General features: G+C 45.5%; 2 protein-coding genes across 5 annotated transcripts; both read right to left on the minus strand.

Annotated features, from left to right (window-relative positions):
* Positions 1–248: 248 nt before the first annotated feature.
* Positions 249–11,231, minus strand: LOC108612298 (SEC14 domain and spectrin repeat-containing protein 1-B). 4 transcript variants are annotated; one of them, XM_089466498.1, is made up of 10 exons: positions 11,172–11,231; positions 8,859–9,085; positions 8,139–8,334; positions 7,957–8,070; positions 7,726–7,891; positions 4,981–5,730; positions 3,545–3,909; positions 2,968–3,443; positions 1,337–1,622; positions 249–1,243 (listed from the first exon to the last, which is right to left on the minus strand). In XM_089466498.1, the coding sequence occupies exons 2-10, from the start codon at positions 9,023–9,025 to the stop codon at positions 659–661; spliced, it is 3,105 nt and encodes a 1,034-aa protein (XP_089322624.1). In that variant the 5' UTR covers positions 9,026–9,085; positions 11,172–11,231; the 3' UTR covers positions 249–658. The 4 variants fall into 4 exon arrangements, with proteins under 4 accessions (XP_089322624.1, XP_089322625.1, XP_089322622.1 ...); XM_089466499.1 differs by having other exon boundaries at positions 1,337–2,207; XM_089466496.1 differs by having other exon boundaries at positions 249–1,622.
* Positions 11,232–15,589: 4,358 nt separating this feature from the next.
* Positions 15,590–17,074, minus strand: LOC108614515 (putative serine hydrolase). Its single transcript, XM_018008673.2, has 2 exons — positions 16,814–17,074; positions 15,590–16,738 (listed from the first exon to the last, which is right to left on the minus strand). Exons 1-2 carry the CDS (start codon positions 16,835–16,837, stop codon positions 15,731–15,733), a joined length of 1,032 nt encoding a protein of 343 aa, XP_017864162.1. The 5' UTR covers positions 16,838–17,074; the 3' UTR covers positions 15,590–15,730.
* Positions 17,075–17,168: the final 94 nt, after the last annotated feature.

Raw genomic sequence — 17,168 nt, forward strand, 5'->3', positions numbered from 1 at the left:
ATATTTATGAGCAGACCAGGTCGAGGCAATTCAAATTAGGCAAGTGTTGTGGGTGCTCATTGAACCGCTCGACTGCCCAAGGGTTAAGCTTTGGCTTTTACAGCTGCAGCCAAAAGTTATGCAACAATAAATTACGGCTAAAATGCATTACTATATGGAAATGTATATTTGTTCATTTGTCAATTCAGCTATATTCTCTGACTTATTTGTGACTAAAAAAGTGTGTTTAATAAATGTATAAAAATTCATTAATAGCTAAAAAGTAAAATTAAATTTATATATAATTTGTGTGCTTTTAAATAAATTAGAAATAGAGTTTAAATTATTTTGGAATTCTCTAATTGTCGCAAGCAAAACAAACGAATTAATTAGGCTAATTTCATAATTTAAATAAATACAACTAAAAAGCAATAAACACAAAGACATTCGTTTAGCTCATGCGCTAAAATAACTAAATTAGAGGCGAACTTAAAATTAGACATAAAATTAAATAAAATGCCAGCAAATTCGTTTTTGGCAAGAAAGAAAAAGAAGAAATGAAATAAAACAAACAAACAACAAAGAAGAAGAAAGCGGAGCAAAGGCAAATGGCGCATATTAATTAGGCGGGTTCTAGTGGGGGGCTCTCGAGGAGGCGCCGGAGGCGCGGGCGACTCTCTCAGAGAAATCCCTTGATCGTTTGCTTCGTTATATTCTCGTAGTATTTGCTGCGGCGCCACGCTGCTGGCGGCGTCGTCTGCTGCGCATTGTCAGCCGTGGCAGCGCACTGGGCACTCACCTCCGGCGTGACGGCCGTGGAGACGCTGGGCAGGAGCTCGGTGCTGATGTGGGCCGCGTCCAGGCCGTAGGCCTCTAATTCGCTGTCCGATTCGATGGGCTGGGCCAGCAGCTTCAGCTGCAGCTGTTGCTCTTCTTCGGGCGTGGGCGTTACGCTTTGGCTGTGCAGCTCGGCCACGCCCACCACGCTATCCTGATCCTCCGCTTTGAGAGGCTGCTGTGCAGAGAAGTAGCTCAACTCGGAGCTCTCGAAGGACATGTTCACTGGGGACTGCGGCAGCTCGGGTATTTCAAAGTTGCTCAGCGTCGAGTCGTCCGCCTCGTCAAAGGAGTTCTTGGCGGAGCCAATGTAGGAGCTGGTGCGGCCCGAGGCCGTTTGAAAGGAAGACGAATGCGAATTGGGCGTAAAATTGCCCTCGGAGGCCGTGGCAAAGGACTCATCTTCCGTCGAACGCGACTGCCAGTCCTGCATGCAGCGAATGGAAACCGAATGAAAGAGCCCCCAAAACAAACATAAGCGACAGCAACTGCCACCCAGCTCAGCCCCTGGGTCACTTACCTCGCTGGCCATGCCCAGCTTCTTGTGGGTGGCATTGGTGGACAGGTCCAGCTCGGCGCCGCTGCAGTCTCGTATGACCGCATCCAAGGACTCGGCCACCTCGGCAATTGCGCTCAACTTGTGCGAGATGGCGGCACAGGCCAGGTCATTGCTGCCCGTCGGCGTCACAGTCAACGTGGCTGGTGTTTCCGCCTGAATGGACTCGCCGCTGCCCGTGCTGCTGTTGCGTCCGCTGTCGTGCATCGGACTCGGACTGCTGTCCAGCGGCAGCTCATCCGGCACAACGCTGTAATCACATGAAAACAAATTGGGTTTACTCAACTGCTGCTGCTGCGGCTGCTCGGCTGTCGAGTCCACTGAGGCGGTGCGCGAGTGCAGGGGCGAGGGCTCATCGGTGTCCGTGTAGTCGCTGTGCGGATATGTTTCGCTGTCGTTGCGTATGAGCGCCTTAATCCTGTCGAGGCTGTTCTGGCCAGGCTGCTCTGGCGGGCCATCTGGCTCCTCTTCCTCCTCTTCTAAGGCGTCCTCCACAATGATGTCGCGCTCTATGGACGCCTTGGCTATCTTGGTCTTAACACTTGAAGTGCTTGCCGTCTCATCGTCATCTTCCTCGTCGTCGCCGTCGCCGTCCTTTGGCTCATCCTGCTCCGTATCGTCGCTGCTCATGTCCGGCAGCTGGCTGCTTAGATTAATGGCATCCAGCAGCTGCGACAGCTCCTGCGTGGAAGCACTCAGCGGCTGCTCAAGGCCATTGCTGAGGTCCTCCTCCTCGCTGGCCAAGGGCGCGCCAGGCGATTCCTCGGCGGGTGCCTCGTCCACGACAATTGTAGGCACTTCGTCGGCTTTGGACTTGCCAAAGATATTCCGAAATCTGGCAAACATTTCAGATTCAGTTTCTGCTTCCGCCGCTTGGCGCCTCCCACAATTAAGTAGTTTGACGCAATAGCCGAACACGCGTTTGGCTCCGAGCCAGTCGGCCAAATGTCAATTGCGGCAAGTGCTCGACTATGCAGGATCACCCACCAGACAAGGGTCGATCCGTAATCAGTAATTGGTGTATGTAATTATGCAGGCACTTTTATGTTAAGCACACGACAAAAGGAAAGTTCCACTTTGACCCACTTGTTGGCACACGCACACGCACACGCACACACGCACACGTTTACTCGTTTCTGTTTTCCGTTTTCTGTTTTCCAGCTAAAGATATCCACAGTCTATATATACTGTACGTATGGCGCGATTGCCGGCTGCTTCATTCACTTGACAGCTTGACAAGTTGCCTCGCCTCGTGTGTATGTATTTATGAGTGTTCCCGACGACTATGACAAAGACGCTTCCCGTCGAGCATCAGACGCTCTGCGCTGGATCACGCACCGAAATAGACTGTTGGGGCCCGAATTCTCGATTTAGTTGGCGGCACTTTTCGTCGAGTTGATTTGTTTTAGTTTTGTCAGCTTTTATTTTGGTTTTATCTGAAGAAATTATTAGTCAGATATTTGAGTGGTTTTTGCCTCTGAGTGGTTTCTCCTCACTCTCTCTCTCTCTCTCTCTCTCTTTCGCTCGCTCTCGCTGTGCACTCACGCTGACGCCTCAGCTGGAATGTGTTAGTGGTAACATGGCATCTCACTCACCTTTTGCCCGTGAGCGCATCCAGCACAAAGGGCTCCTTCAGCCGCTTCTTGAGCAGCCGGCCCAGCCGCACCATGCGACCCACCTCAACCAGCAGCTGCTCTCTCGCCAACAGGTGGCGCTGCAGGCGTGCGCCAAGGCCGTCGGCTGGCGAGAGCTCTGGCGAGGCTTCGGCATCGCTGCTAATGCCGCTGCTGCTGCGGTTGTGCTGCTGGCGCTGCTGCTGCAGCTGGGAGGCCAGCTCCTGGGTGAGCAGGGGGCGCAGGTCGCGCAGCTGCCTGTAGTAGGCCTCCACGCTGCGATGGAAGACCGCAGAGACACGCAGCCGGGTCATCTGCTCCTGGGCAATGGACTGCAGACTGTGCCAGGTGCGCTGCAGCTGCAGCTGAAACTGCTCCGGCTCCGGCTGCTCCAGCTTGCAGCAGAGGCGCAGCGTCTGCGCGGCCTCAAGCAGCTGGCAGCCGTAGTTGAAAATGCTCTGCAAGGGAAATGGAAGACGGCAAAAATTCGCACACAAAAACTGATCTCTCTCTCTCTTCTATCTCTGTCTCTCTCTCGCAATGTTGGCTGAAAACTCACCCGGCCGGTTTCCTCGAACCCCTGCAGCTCGTCCTTCTGCAGCTGAATCTCGTGTATGTTGCAGCCAACATGGGAGTGACAGCGCAGCAGCACCGCGTACAGCTCGTTTAGCCACTGGAGAGCGCAGCGCACCTCCTGCTCGTAGCCGTGAATGTGGGTCACCTGCTCCAAGGTGAGCCGCTGCAGCGCCAGCCTCTGCCCGCACAGCTGCCGGCGCTCGCGGCTCGCTTCGATCTGTCGACGCAGCTGGGCAATGTCGTTGCTGTAGTCCAGCTGGAGGTCACGGCCCAAGGCGTCTTTCACTGGCATGGCCAACATGTCGCTCAGCTTTTCGCCCTCGCGCACAAGTTCGCGTTCGATGTTGCCTGTGTATGTATGTGTGTGTTGGTGTGTGTGTGTGAGTGGGGAAATTGTGATCAATGTTGGAATCAAACGGTTGCAACCGCTGGTTGTAAATGCAACCAACACAATGAAACTTATTTAGGTGTGAATAGACTTTGCTCTGTTGATAAGCATTGATGGAGCTGAGGTAAGATAAGAGATTCTAATATGAAGAGCTTGCTAAGTTCTACAAGTTCAAGTGCTTAGCTAACATGGATTGCATGACCCTAACTATAATATAAAGTAAAGGAAAGATTTGCCTTTTTGCTTGTATTAAATAGGGGAAAAGTTATCGAGCCGATTCGAACAAATAGAAAAGAAAAATTCATAAAAATTATATAAAAAAACTTTTTTAAATTTCTTGTTTTTTGTTTATTAATTATTTCTTGTTTATTTATTATTTTCATTTATTTTATTTTATTTTTTTATTTTTTGGTTTGTTATCAAAACTTTCTTAAAATTTCTTCCTTTCTAACTGTTTATTTCTATGTATTTATTTTATTTTTTTATATTTATATTTATATTTTTGTATTTTCATTTATTTATTTTTTTTTTTTTTATTATTATTATTATTTTTTTTTTGTTATTATTTATTTATTTTTAATGATTTATTTATTTAATTTTTTTTATATTTTTATAAATAGTCGTGTGAAGCCAATTTGAGGTCTTCTAAGTATGTATAGAATATTTGGTCATGCTCATTTGTTATGCGCTGCCTTATCGATGTGGGTCATATGAGTGATATCTCTGTTGAAACTATGTCAAGCTAAATATTATCAAGTGAATGACAATCTCAAGATATCACAGTTTTTCAAGTCAAATTTCCATTGACAAAACTTTAAAGGGACATCTAAACTGTTTTGGTTTGATGTTTCACGCTTAGGTGTAATCTTTAGCTACGTCAATCTATATGTCTGCTGGAATATCTGTAACAGCCACTCATTTACATCAAGCGCGACAATTTAGAGACTTTCACTGGGAATCTGTTGGCCATTAAATAGTTACGATTGCACATAAAGCGGCGGCACAGAGATCGGCTCTGCTGCGAGACTTACCCAAGAGCTGTTGGCTGGTCTTGAGCTGCATGAGCATGGCCTCCGCTTGTGGGGCACTCAACTCACTGGGCTCGGCATCGGCTGCCTGGTTGGCTATGAGCAGCTGCTCCTCGAACTGCTCTAGCAGTCGATGGAAGCGCAGCGCCGTCATCAGCACCTTGCGCCGTCGTTCCAGGCGCTCGGCAAAGGAGCGGCACACAAACTGCATGAAGTCGCGCTGCGAGAGCAGATCCTGGCACAGGGCGGCGTCGCGCTCCTTGGCAAACTGCTCGATCTTGTAAAGCAGCTCTGCATAGCAGCCGTAGGTGTCGCGGCACTCCAGCTCCAGTTGATCGTGCGCCGCACGCAGCGTTTCGGAGGCGCGCACATCGCTGCCGACGCTGCGCTGCCGGCTGAGCAGCTGCTCGGCCTGGTTCAGAATCCAGTTGGTGACAAAGGCCACGCCCTCGGCCAGGGTGCAGAGCTCGCGTGCCTCACGCAGCGCCCGCAGCAGCTCCAGCCAAGCGGTGCGTATGGCCGTCTGCTTCTTCTCGATCTCATTCAGCCGCAGCTCGATGCGGGCTCGCTCGCAGCTCAGGTCGGGCGGCAGCAGCGGCTTAGCAGGGCACTGACCACTGCCAGTTGCAGTTGACGATGTTGCTGCTGTTGTTGTTGTTGTCGTTGTGTTTGAGCTGGCAGCAGCAGGTGCGGCATGTGGCGTTGCCGTTTGCGTCTCGTAAACTTCGTTAAAGCGCGCCAAGATCGCGTTACCTGCGGCAAAAAGTGAAATGGGCAAAAGGGTTCAAGTTTCAATGAAAATCTGTTTATTAGCCGTGCGTTTGTTTGCCTAGTTAACACAGCATTTCTATTTGCCTATGTCTCATGTAAAAAAAAAAGTGAAAAGCTGCGCTCAGATTGTCTGCGTGGCAGTTTCGTTGCGCATCAACGCAGCTCTGACAAAAGCAAAAACAAAAGCAAGGCAAAGCTAAACACAATCAAATCATAGCTGCCTAAGTGAAGGGTCACGATACATACGAGTTGCCGTCACCCACACACGCGCCACACGCTAACAGCACCACAATGACATGAGCATCGAGTGGTTCAGTGGTTTCTGCGGTATTCTCCATTTGTTCAGCACTCGTCGCAGACACAGCACAACAAAGCAACCCAATGCGGAGCGCAGAGGTGTGAAATGGCTGCATCGGAAGTGTTTGCAGTTAGCCAGGTGGAATTCCATTGAAATGCAGATATTTACATATACAATATAAACATGTCTAATATAGAGTTATCGCATGGGTCAAACTACCATTATAGAAACAAATTAAATGGAGCATGAAGCAAAATTAGTTTTTTTAATATGTAAAATTTTCGAATGTCGAATGAAGTTTAATTGTTAAAAAATATATACTGCAAGCTTTCCCTAATTAAAAATAAACTACAAAATATAAGGAAATTTGAAATTGTTTAAGCAATGAATGAGAGAGTAGCTGAGCTCAGGTAGTAAAATCTAGATATATAAATGTGACACAAAAGCAACCAATCTAAAAACATAATGACAATAAATATTACTAAACCTTAAATGATCTTTATATCAATATACAATTTAGATTCAGCATTCCAGCAGAATAAGAGAGATGGCTCGTAACTTCAAGAAGATATATTGATGACATTATAAAAAATTCTTAGGAATTTGTTTAAAATATTTTAGATTAATTAATACACAAAAGACAAAAGACAAGAGACTTGATGCCAATAAATAAATACAACAGAAATCTCAACTAACTTCGTGGCAATCAATATTCAATATTCACACTCAGCAAGTCAAAGAAGATATAACCTGATTCTTGCTCAACACATGCTGTTGACGTATTCCAAGCGTTAACTAATATAAAACCAATTTGTATACAAAGTGATAGCAACTAAACATTTCATGCTTGAGCTATTCCGCAGGCATTGCCCCTACGAGCTGCTAGTATTAGTTACCCTAGCAAAAGCTATCCATAGCTGTTCTTCTACAACTTTCGTATATAATGTTACCATTCATTCTCTCCTACTCCCACTCTTACTTAACATATTTATGATAATTTTTGGGATTATATTTTCTAATTTCCAACACTTACAATAGCTTGAGTAAAATCTCTTCTATCGTCGTGTGAAAGAGTAAAAGAGGCTTATAAAACTAAAAACCGAAAACTTAGAACTGAAACAATGGAAAACTATTCAAAACAATTTATCTGGATTTTCTAAGTTTTCACTTTTTTAAGAAACTTTTCGAGTTTAGGCAGTGGGAACTGAGAAAATCTACAAACGGCGCATTTAAAATGCATAAAATTATAATTATGCCTTGGCTGAAGCTTTAATTTGGTTATATGTCAAATGGCCAAAAAACTAAAGCCAAAACCTCTTTCTAGATCACGCACAATTTCAAGAGCACAGAAATCAATTTCAATGTTAATCAGTGTAATAAAAACTCAACCCACAAAGCCACAAAACAAGTTTGCCAAACATTTTCATTTCTAATTGAAACACGCACACGACTTATGCACGTAGTTGTTGTTGCTGTTGTTATTGTTGTTCCTGTTGTTGTGAATTACTTGTCACATTTTGCTGTCTGTTAACTCGTTTCGTTTCGTTTGTCGTTGTCGTCGGCGGCGACGCTGCTTATTGAAATTATGTAAATTGTTTCGCTCACCACGCAAAACGAAAGACTCAGGCAACGAACTTGCCGCGACTTCTGCTGCCACCGCTAAAGGCCTCTTCGCTTACCCATCTCAATCGCCGACTCAATGCTGCGCTGCACGTGCGTATGCAGCTGAGCGCACTTCTTAAGCTCGACATCCGCTTCCGCTGGCCGCAGCGACTTCAGCAGCGCCAACAGCTGCTCCATGCCGGCCAGAGTTTGCGCGTGGGTCTTGCTGAACTCGTCCACGGACTACAGTGGGAGAGAGAGAGGGCGCTGGTTAGCTGACAGTCGATTAGTGTTGGTCTGGCGCTTACCTTGCGCTGCTGCAGCCATAGATCATAATTGAATTGCAGCGTGCCGCCCAGCTCCTCGGGCAATTGGTGCAGCTCTATGAACTTGGCCAGCCGTGCCTTCGACAGCACCAGGGGCTGTGGGGCAGACAGACACGATTTTATTGTGCGCCTCATTTGCATTTGCATGGGTATGGGTGGCTTACCTCGCCTTTGGTCTGCGACTTGGCGCAAGGCTCCACGTGCTTCTCCCAGAAGCCCTCCGCTCTGACTAGATAAACATCGACGCTGATGTCGCCGCCAAAGAGCGCATAAATCTGGCGCACGTGCTGCCTGGATATGCGCGAGCTGATCTCCTGGGCGTTGACAACGACGCTCACCCCATTCTGCAAGACCGAAGCGCTAGAGCGAGAAAGAAACAGAGAGAGATAGTGAGAGAGGGAGAGGGAGAGAAGGGCGTGTAGATAAGTTAACAAACTATTCATAGAAATCTCGTTTAGCTGTTGATTAACTTAAGCTGGAGCTGAAGCTCTGGGCCTAATGCCAGTTGATTGATCACATCAATATCTCAGCTCATATTTAATTTGATATCTTGTTTTTATTGTGACTCCAAAAGTTTCTCCAAGCGACTCACTCCAACAGCTGAGATACAAATTTAGATATTTTAGGGTGATCTATCTTTGACGTATCTCCCCAGTCAGCCTGCGGCAGGTCATTCGCTTTGATCAAACCACAAAAAGCTAAGAAGTTCTTAAAATGGGATTAGCATATCGGGGCGTGGAGCGCCCAGTGCAGAGAACTAATGAAAAGAGTTTGATATGAGGCCTAAATCATCTGCGGGCCATTTGCATACTTGGTCTATGCTAATTAGTGCGATTAGCTTTGAGCGGCCTGTTTCTAGTTTCACCTGAGCGGGGCAGACTCACCTGAGCGAACGCTTGAGATAGTCGAGCGTCAGTTGCAGGCAGCGGCGATTCCACAATTGTTGATCATTGAATGCATTCACAATGAATATGATTCGCCTGTCCCGATCGTAGCCGCCGCACAGATAAGCGCAGCGCATCTGCAGCGCATTCAAGACGTCCTCCTCCATGAGTCGGCCGTAAAGAACTCTTTAATTGTGAGGGCTTTCAGCTTTCAGAAAACGTCATTTCTATTAACGGGCCGACGCGTCCGTTCAAATAAATAAAGAACAACAAAAATTCAGAAACAACACAAAGAGGCAAAAACTTGTACGTATGACTATTTGTTTTTCATTGGGGCGGCCTTTTCTGCTTCGGCTTATTATTGTTGTTGTTGAAAATTAATACGAGTCACAGTTAGTGCTGTTGTTGTTGTTGCTGTTGCAGCAACTGTTGCGGCTGCTGCTGCTGCTGCTGCTGCACAATGCATTTCCAATGCCGTTGCCGTTGTGGAACACGTTTGACAAGTCGCAGACTGAAGACTGGAACTGCACACATGATTTTCACTATTTTCATGTTAGCTTAAGCGATGCCTGGGCTGCCCGTTTTGCCTGGGCTGCCCGTTTTGCCTGCTAGCCAGTTGTTTTTGTTTTCTTTTGCTTGCCACTAATGGAAAATACCAATTTTCCACATACCCTGCACATTTTTAAATGCCGCCGCAAGAATTTCAGTTGACTTGAGCTGAGGTTGGCTAAGGAATCTGCATATGCTTGACTTGAAAGGCGAGCTATCTTTAAGCAGTATTTCAGCCATATATATACCTCCTGATTCCACATGCATATATATGTAGTTAGGGTATATACCTAATACTCTCGTTCTGCTCAACTGAAACCAAATTTGATTCATTTTACCTCTCGTTTCTCTCACTTCACTACTCTTACAGGGTATCTGCTTATCTCGCGCACTCTTGTTTAAAGCATTGCCATTTGCGTTTTTCTCTTCTTTTTTTTTTTTTTTTTTGAAAATTACTTGACACAAATTGTAGTCAACGGGCAGGCCGCTAAACTTTTTCTATGCCAGGCCGAACGGCAGCTGCAGTTTTGGCTTAATTTGTTGCTGACTGATAAGAGGCGTGGCACACACTCACAGCACACACACACACACAGAGACACACATCTACACTCCCATAATCTTTCACTTGTGCAGAAATCCTGTTTTCTGTTTGGCCAGCTCGTTGTCTATCTTACAGTTATGCGTTAAGTGAGTCTAAAACTTGCTCCGTTTTATGGCCAAGAATGTTCAATGCGGCCCGTGGGCAATTTGCACCAGTTGCCAACCTGTTGCCAGCAATATAATTGTCAAGACTTTTGAGCCGACTAGCGGTTATGGTTCGCTGCTTCTTCCGCATCGAATTACAATTAACAACAACAACGACGACGAAAATTGCAGCAGCAGCAGCAGCAGCAGCGAAGGCAGCGGAGGCAACAACTTCGACATCAACTTCCAGCAGCAACATGAATTTCAAGTTTCAAATGTCAGATTCAAATTGAATAATTTTGCAGGGGCAAAAAGTAGCAACGCGGCAAAAATTTATAAAGAAAAAAACAAAATACTCAAAAATAAAGAAGTAATTTAGAAAGAGCCAGACAGACAGACAGAGAGGGGCAGAGAGAGGGACAGTGAGAGACGCAGTTAGGTAGGCCCTGCTGGGCATTTAATGCCCCGCTTTTGTTTGGGGCACACCTTAGCAGGCGGTTTTCAGGCCTTGCGGCAAGTTAAATATGCTACTAAAATAGACAGGAGAGAAAAAAAAAACAAACAAACCAAAAAAAAAAAACAAATGAGAAACCGTTTTGTGGCGCTTTTCTGTAACTTTCTTAAGAACTCTTTTACTTTGCTTTTATGATACGGCGATAAGATCTATGCGGGCCAAGCGAAAATGAGCGACGTCTCTGTTCGAGCTGTTAAATTAATTGAAAAGTTCAACTGGCAGCAGCAGCAGCAACAACAACAGCAACAACAGCAACACGAAACCCATTAGCATTTCGACCAAAAAATTTGTTTTAACAGCTGACAAATGTTTTTTGTTCTGTTTGGTTTGGTTTTTTTTCGGCTTTTGGCTTTTGGCTTCATTACAATTTTGGTGTAATTAATTATTTAGATTTTGCCTTGGCTTTTGGACTTTTTATGCGGCACTCAAATTGTAATTTGACATTAAATTCCAGTTCAGCGCTTTTTGCGGCACAGTTCGAGTTATTGACTTTCAAAATTGCACTTGCTCCGTCGCTGGACGGTAAACCCGTAATAAAGCCCGTGCCCCCGCGCCCACAGTCGTACCCGTAACAGATCTCTCTCGCTCGCTGGAGTCGTCTGCGTGCGCCGGCCAACAGCTCGCGCGCTCAACTGAAAGTTCGCTTCGTCGCTTCGTAGGTTGCTTGGCGCCTGCGCCGCGCGCTTTGCAACCCGGTTTGAGTTTGAGTTTGAGTTGCAAGCGATTTGTTGGACGTTGTCTGGCTGCTGACTGTTGGCCCGAGGGCGTTGCGTGTCGGCTCAGCTGTTTTTCACTTGCCCCTCGCTTGCATATCAATTGGATAGTTGCTGCTGCGATTGCCCTTTTTCTTTTCTCAGTGTTTTGCTTTTATTTTTATTGTCTGCCTGCACATAAAAACCTGTTCGCAGGTGAGTCGAAGCTGAGGTTTCTTCGCTGTCTGCTAAATTAAAAGCAAAACATGCGTTTTGTCTGCTGCAGTTGTTATCGAAGTGTGTGCAGTTGCTGAACTTTACTTGAGGAGGATAGATTAGCTATGAAGCTGGCTTAGAAAAGGCACTGAGAAGATCTGCTGAAAGCATTTTAAAGGGAAGTCAACCAAAACCCTTTATTTATATAATTATATGTTTTATAATCATCTCATATAAACATAATTTTTGTTAGCATTATAGAAAATATCCCAAGACACTTAGACTACTGCTACTACTATTACTGCTACTATTTCTACTATTAATACTATTATTACTACTACTATTACTACTACTACTACTACTATTTCTACTATTAATACTATTATTACTACTACTATTACTACTACTACTATTTCTACTATTAATACTATTATTACTACTACTATTACTACTACTACTACTACTATTTCTACTATTAATACTATTATTACTACTACTATTACTACTACTACTACTACTACTATTACTACTACTACTACTACTACTACTAATACTACTACTATTACTACTACTACTACTACTACTATTTCTACTATTAATACTACTAATACTACTACTACTACTACTACTACTACTAATACTACTACTATTACTACTACTACTACTACTACTAATACTACTACTACTACTACTACTACTACTACTACTACTAATACTAATACTACTACTACTACTACTACTATTACTACTACTACTTTTATTGCTTCTCTCTTATATATATGCTTCAGTAAAATCCCATTTCCCATTTCCTCACATCTACCCATACCAAAACTCTCAATCTCAATCTTCCATTCATTCATTCTCCTGGATGGTTAGCATATGCAATCGTCTGTATGAGCTCCACTCATCTGGCATTTCACCCTTGTTGTTTTATTCATGCGGCCGCAAACGTGGGAACTTTTAATTGTGTGTGCGTATGGGATTCGTGGAATTCGAAGTCTGGCCGCTGCTGTCTCTATAAAGCACTTGCAAATGCAAAAGGATATTTAGTATGCTCTGGACAGTGCAAATATCAAAGATTTATGGCGCTGGCATCGAAGACCAGTTTGTAGGCTTCACTTGTTATGGCAACAGCGTCAACGGAACAGCAATCCCCTTAGAAAAGGGAAACGGAAAAAGGACTCACGGCCAGCGCCGCAAAGGTCCTGCTGTGCGACCCTTATAAACATGTCAATCACAAGTAAATTGTAGCAGGACTTAATGGCCGGCCCGGAATGTGGGTCGATGGATGGCGAGAAAATGCAAATGGCAAATGGCTGCTGCGTCAGCAAGCAGACGGCCAGGCGAAGCCGTGACGCAGCCAAAGCTGTTGCCTAAGCCCATGGCCAGGAGCGCTGCCGTAGCCGCAGCCGCTGCCTCTGCCTCTGCCACAGTCGCAGCAGCAGTCGCAGTCGCTGCTTAGCAACAATTTATTGGCAATTTTCTAGCATAGGCGCGTTATTTTGCCATTTTTTGTATATCTCTCTCTCGTTTTGGTCGGAGATGGATGTTAAAGCGCGTGATGGGTTAAATGGGCACGTAGCTGATAAAGGGCATTCAAGGAGCTCGGCGTACAGTTTGTGGCCGGCATTGCACTCTCAATTGCACTGCATACTGGCCATAAAAGCTGACCGCAAAATGGCGTCCAAAGCACTTCCGGCCAAGTTGCAAAACAAAAACCCCCTCCATATGCAGCTCGGCAAACGTAACGTACGTGAAATGTTTTTCGGCTTGTTTTCCCTTTCCTTTACCAGTTTTTCTCTCCATTTTTTAATAACCGAGCCTCAATATAGTAGCGCTGCACGCCCAACTGTTTCCGACTCTGGCTCAATGCGTTAGCGGCTATTAGAAAATTGCGAAAATTGCGCGCACGTTTTAAACAAACGTCTGCGTCGACGTCGACGTAGGCAGCGACGCTGACTGCAACTGCAACTGCGTTGCATGCTCTGCAGCAATTGAGTGCAATTTCAGATTTATTGCTGCGTCGAGAGCTGCACAACTAGAATTTTAAGCAGCAGCGGCTCCAGTTGCAGTTTATTAAGCGGCCAGCTATCGCTGCTGCTGCTCAATGTGATGGCCTTAACATGCATAATTCATTTGGCTTAAGGGTTTTTTTTCCATTTCATTGCAAGGCATCGATGCGTGCGTGCGAGCGAGTGTGCATGTGTGTGTGAGAGAGCTAAAATCTAATGCTATTTGCCTAGGCTTAATTGAATCTCTTTAAAGAGTTGATATGGTTGTGGAATCAATGAAATGAGATTTGCTTATGGAACACTCTATTTCTCTTACTCTCTCTCTCTCTCTCTCTCTCTCTCTCTCGAATTTCTATAAACAGTAGATCTATAGAACTCTCTATCTCTCTCACTCTTTATAGATCGTTCATCATAGATTTGCAATGGTGAGCTAAAGAGAACTTGCAAAAATTAAATCTAGAATTCAGAGACCAGAAAGAGCTCTTAGCTTGTCTATATATACACGTAAACTCTCCCTCTCGGATAATATAGGTGTAGAGTTAGGTGCGGTTAATAAGCTTTCTACTCAGATACTTCCTCTCCCCCTCTCCTTCTCTTGCACTCCTGCTGTTTATAGATCCTTTCTCTTCCTGAAAATGTCTTTCACTGGCAGCCAAATCCAGCCCAAGTCTATTGAACTTTCGATTTAAGCCTGATTGGCTGTCGTTTAGTCGCTTAGCAAATTGAGCCCCAAATTTTCAATTTCCTTTTTTGGCAAACTTAATATAATACACGCGCACCTAAAAGAATGCTGCGTGAATTTCGGCGAAATGTAGACGAAAACGCTGCTCGTCATAAAAGCTGTCAGGTTTGCTTGCTGCGGGCCCTTAAATTAAAAATCTGGGCATATGCCATGCCATGCCTAAGCGTTTATGGCTTCAGCTAGGCACACACGACGACCTCCTGCGGCGATGAGAGTGGGTGAGTAAGTGAGGGAGCAGGAGAGGAAGAGTAAGAGAGAGAGAGAGAGAGAGACGCTGGCAAATTGTAAAATCGATAGTGTTTTCATATTGTTGTTGTTTAATCAACGTACGCAAAATATGCGAGAAATTTGTCTGTTAATTGATTGAATTTTCCGTGCAATTACGGCGGAACTTTAAGCATAAATATTAATATCAGCAATCAAAATGTATGACAAGAAAATTATGCGCTGCGAAAGCAAATACTTATTTGAAATTCAGCCATTGAGGCAGCTGCTGCCGCGCCAGACGCTGCCACACACAGGCACAGCAGATGTGCCAAGGACACCAGCGAGGAAATGAAGCGTATTGACGATGCGAATGGTAAATACCCTATCACTTAAAGCTACATATTGAGTGTTTGATGTTAACTTGACTAAATTACCTTTAAAGTATTTCTACTTGTTATTTAAGCAATCCTTTGACTTGAACTGTTCAACTATTCATACCTATAAAACTCTTCATTTGTTATACAAATTAGCCAACTCGAATGCAGCCTAATTTAAACACATTTTACAGTGTATTACCGCAATTGCTTAAATTAAATAAGGCACGCGCCTCTCTCTGCTTTCGTTCCACGTTACTATGCGCCACCTAAAAGTAGGCAACGAAAATGTTTTGCGGCTGCGAGAAATTAATATTTGCCGCTGCCGCCGAAAAGTAGGCAACGCTTTTGTTGTCACGCCAACAATGAAATGATTCTTCTCAAATGCTCATCAGCCTGCAATTGATTACATTTCGTGTTATTTAAGTGCCTGCAAGTCTATGTGGTTAATTGTTCAATGTCTATCCTGTCAGCCTTCGGAAAATTCGAAAATTTCATATCTTCGGGCTTATGTGTTAAGCCGGCTGTCAGCCATTTCTTGTTTCATGTTGAACTTTGGCAAGTCAAAGCGTTGCCATTCAAAGCTGACTTGGCTAATTGTTCTAAGGCGCTTAGCAGCTTAAACTTGCTGCAACACTTACACACACACACACACACACTTACACACATACCCACCAATAGAAAAGCCAACAAATTGTAGAGCTCCTCTGTACAGCGAAACTAAGTGAAAAGCTTGGCATCTTGATCAGGTATTTTATATATTTAAGTTCATGTTTCCTTGCATACTTGTGCATCTTTATGTACTCCCCAGTGCTCTCTTAGCATCATCCATATTATCGCCGCTTTTCGCAGTTGCCGATTGGCCATTTCCCTTGCGTCCTCTTACAGCTTATGCTGTCGATTCTGGCTCCTTGCAAAGAATCTCTCCTGCGCCTCGCGGTGCTCCCGGGCGCTGAGGGCGGCATCTCCGTAAGCCAGCGACCAGCCCTCCACCTTGGGCGGCCGATGGCGTCTCAGGAAGGGAACTATGTGCTTGGCGCAAAGGTCTGGACAGGTGAGATGCACATGGTGAGCACCAGGCAGTTCGTAGATTTCAAAGTGCGGATTCTGACTCTTCAGGATGGAAATAGACTCATCGCAGGCTGGCCCGATGAAGGACGACTTGGAGCCCTTAATGACGAGGTAGGGCGTGTCCTTGATGCAGCGTGCCAGCTCGGCTGCCAGCCCTGGATTCATCGGCAGGAGGGAATAGAACTTAGTACGCCCATCCCTGGTAAAGTAGAACTTATCTGGATACAGCTTGGACTTGGCCACAGTGCGGTACATCAAGTGATGAGTAAGCTCCGGCGGCACCGAATTGTTGCTCCCCTTACTAAGCATATGGCGCAGCTGAGACAGTGAGTAGGTGGACGGTTCCCTCAACCCAGCCAGGGCAGCACGCTCCTCCTCCACGAGATGCCTTTCCATGAAGTTGGCCATCATTTTGATGCTCTCAGCAGATTCCAATGGGGACACAAGTACGTCCAGTGTGATCAGCAGGTCCACCCTGTGCGGCCCCAGGGCCGTGAAAATAAAGCTCAGTATGCCGCCAAGCGAGTGGCCCATCAGCGATACTTTCTGCCACTTGTACGCCTTCATCACCCGTCCAATGGTCAGGATCCAATCGTCCGCGCTGTAATGCACGCCAGGCGGCAGTGAAGAGGAGCACCCGTGCCCGGCCAGATCGATGCAGAGCACGCCCAGATAGTCCGGCAGCAAGGGTATCAGCCTATCAAAGCTGCCCAGATTGTCCATCCAGCCGTGAATGGCCAGAATGGGACGCTCCGAGCGATTGCCGTACCAGCGACCGCTGAGCTCACCCCAGGGCGTCTCAATGCTCACATCCTCGTACTGCGGAATTCCAAAGTTCACATGAATTGTCAAGCATCCCCAACCAAACAGTTGGGTTCAGTTCGCATTACTCACATTGCTCAATGATAGCGTTCCCATGGTAGCTGCGATGGCCTTTGCTGACTGTTTGAAACTAGCTGCTTATATGGAAACCGCCCGGGGTTCTATTCTATTATCTGTACTATGAAGAACAATGGATTCGATAAGCACTGGATTTTAATTAGTTAATATCTACTGTTCATTTAAATCAATGAAACTGACTATTCTTAGCCCATAATGCTGACTAATCAAGCTTTTACAATGCCACAGCAAAACGACTTCAAAAAGCTGCCCTCTTGACGATGATTATCATAGTTCGTGCCTATTTATATAGCATTATTGTTTGAGTATCTTTATCAGATGCAGGCACTTGATTTAACCCCATATCTGC

This window comes from Drosophila arizonae, chromosome 4, assembly GCF_054131065.1.
Source record: "Drosophila arizonae isolate 15081-1271.41 chromosome 4, UAZ_ARI_1.0, whole genome shotgun sequence".
Lineage (NCBI taxonomy): Eukaryota > Metazoa > Arthropoda > Insecta > Diptera > Drosophilidae > Drosophila > Drosophila arizonae.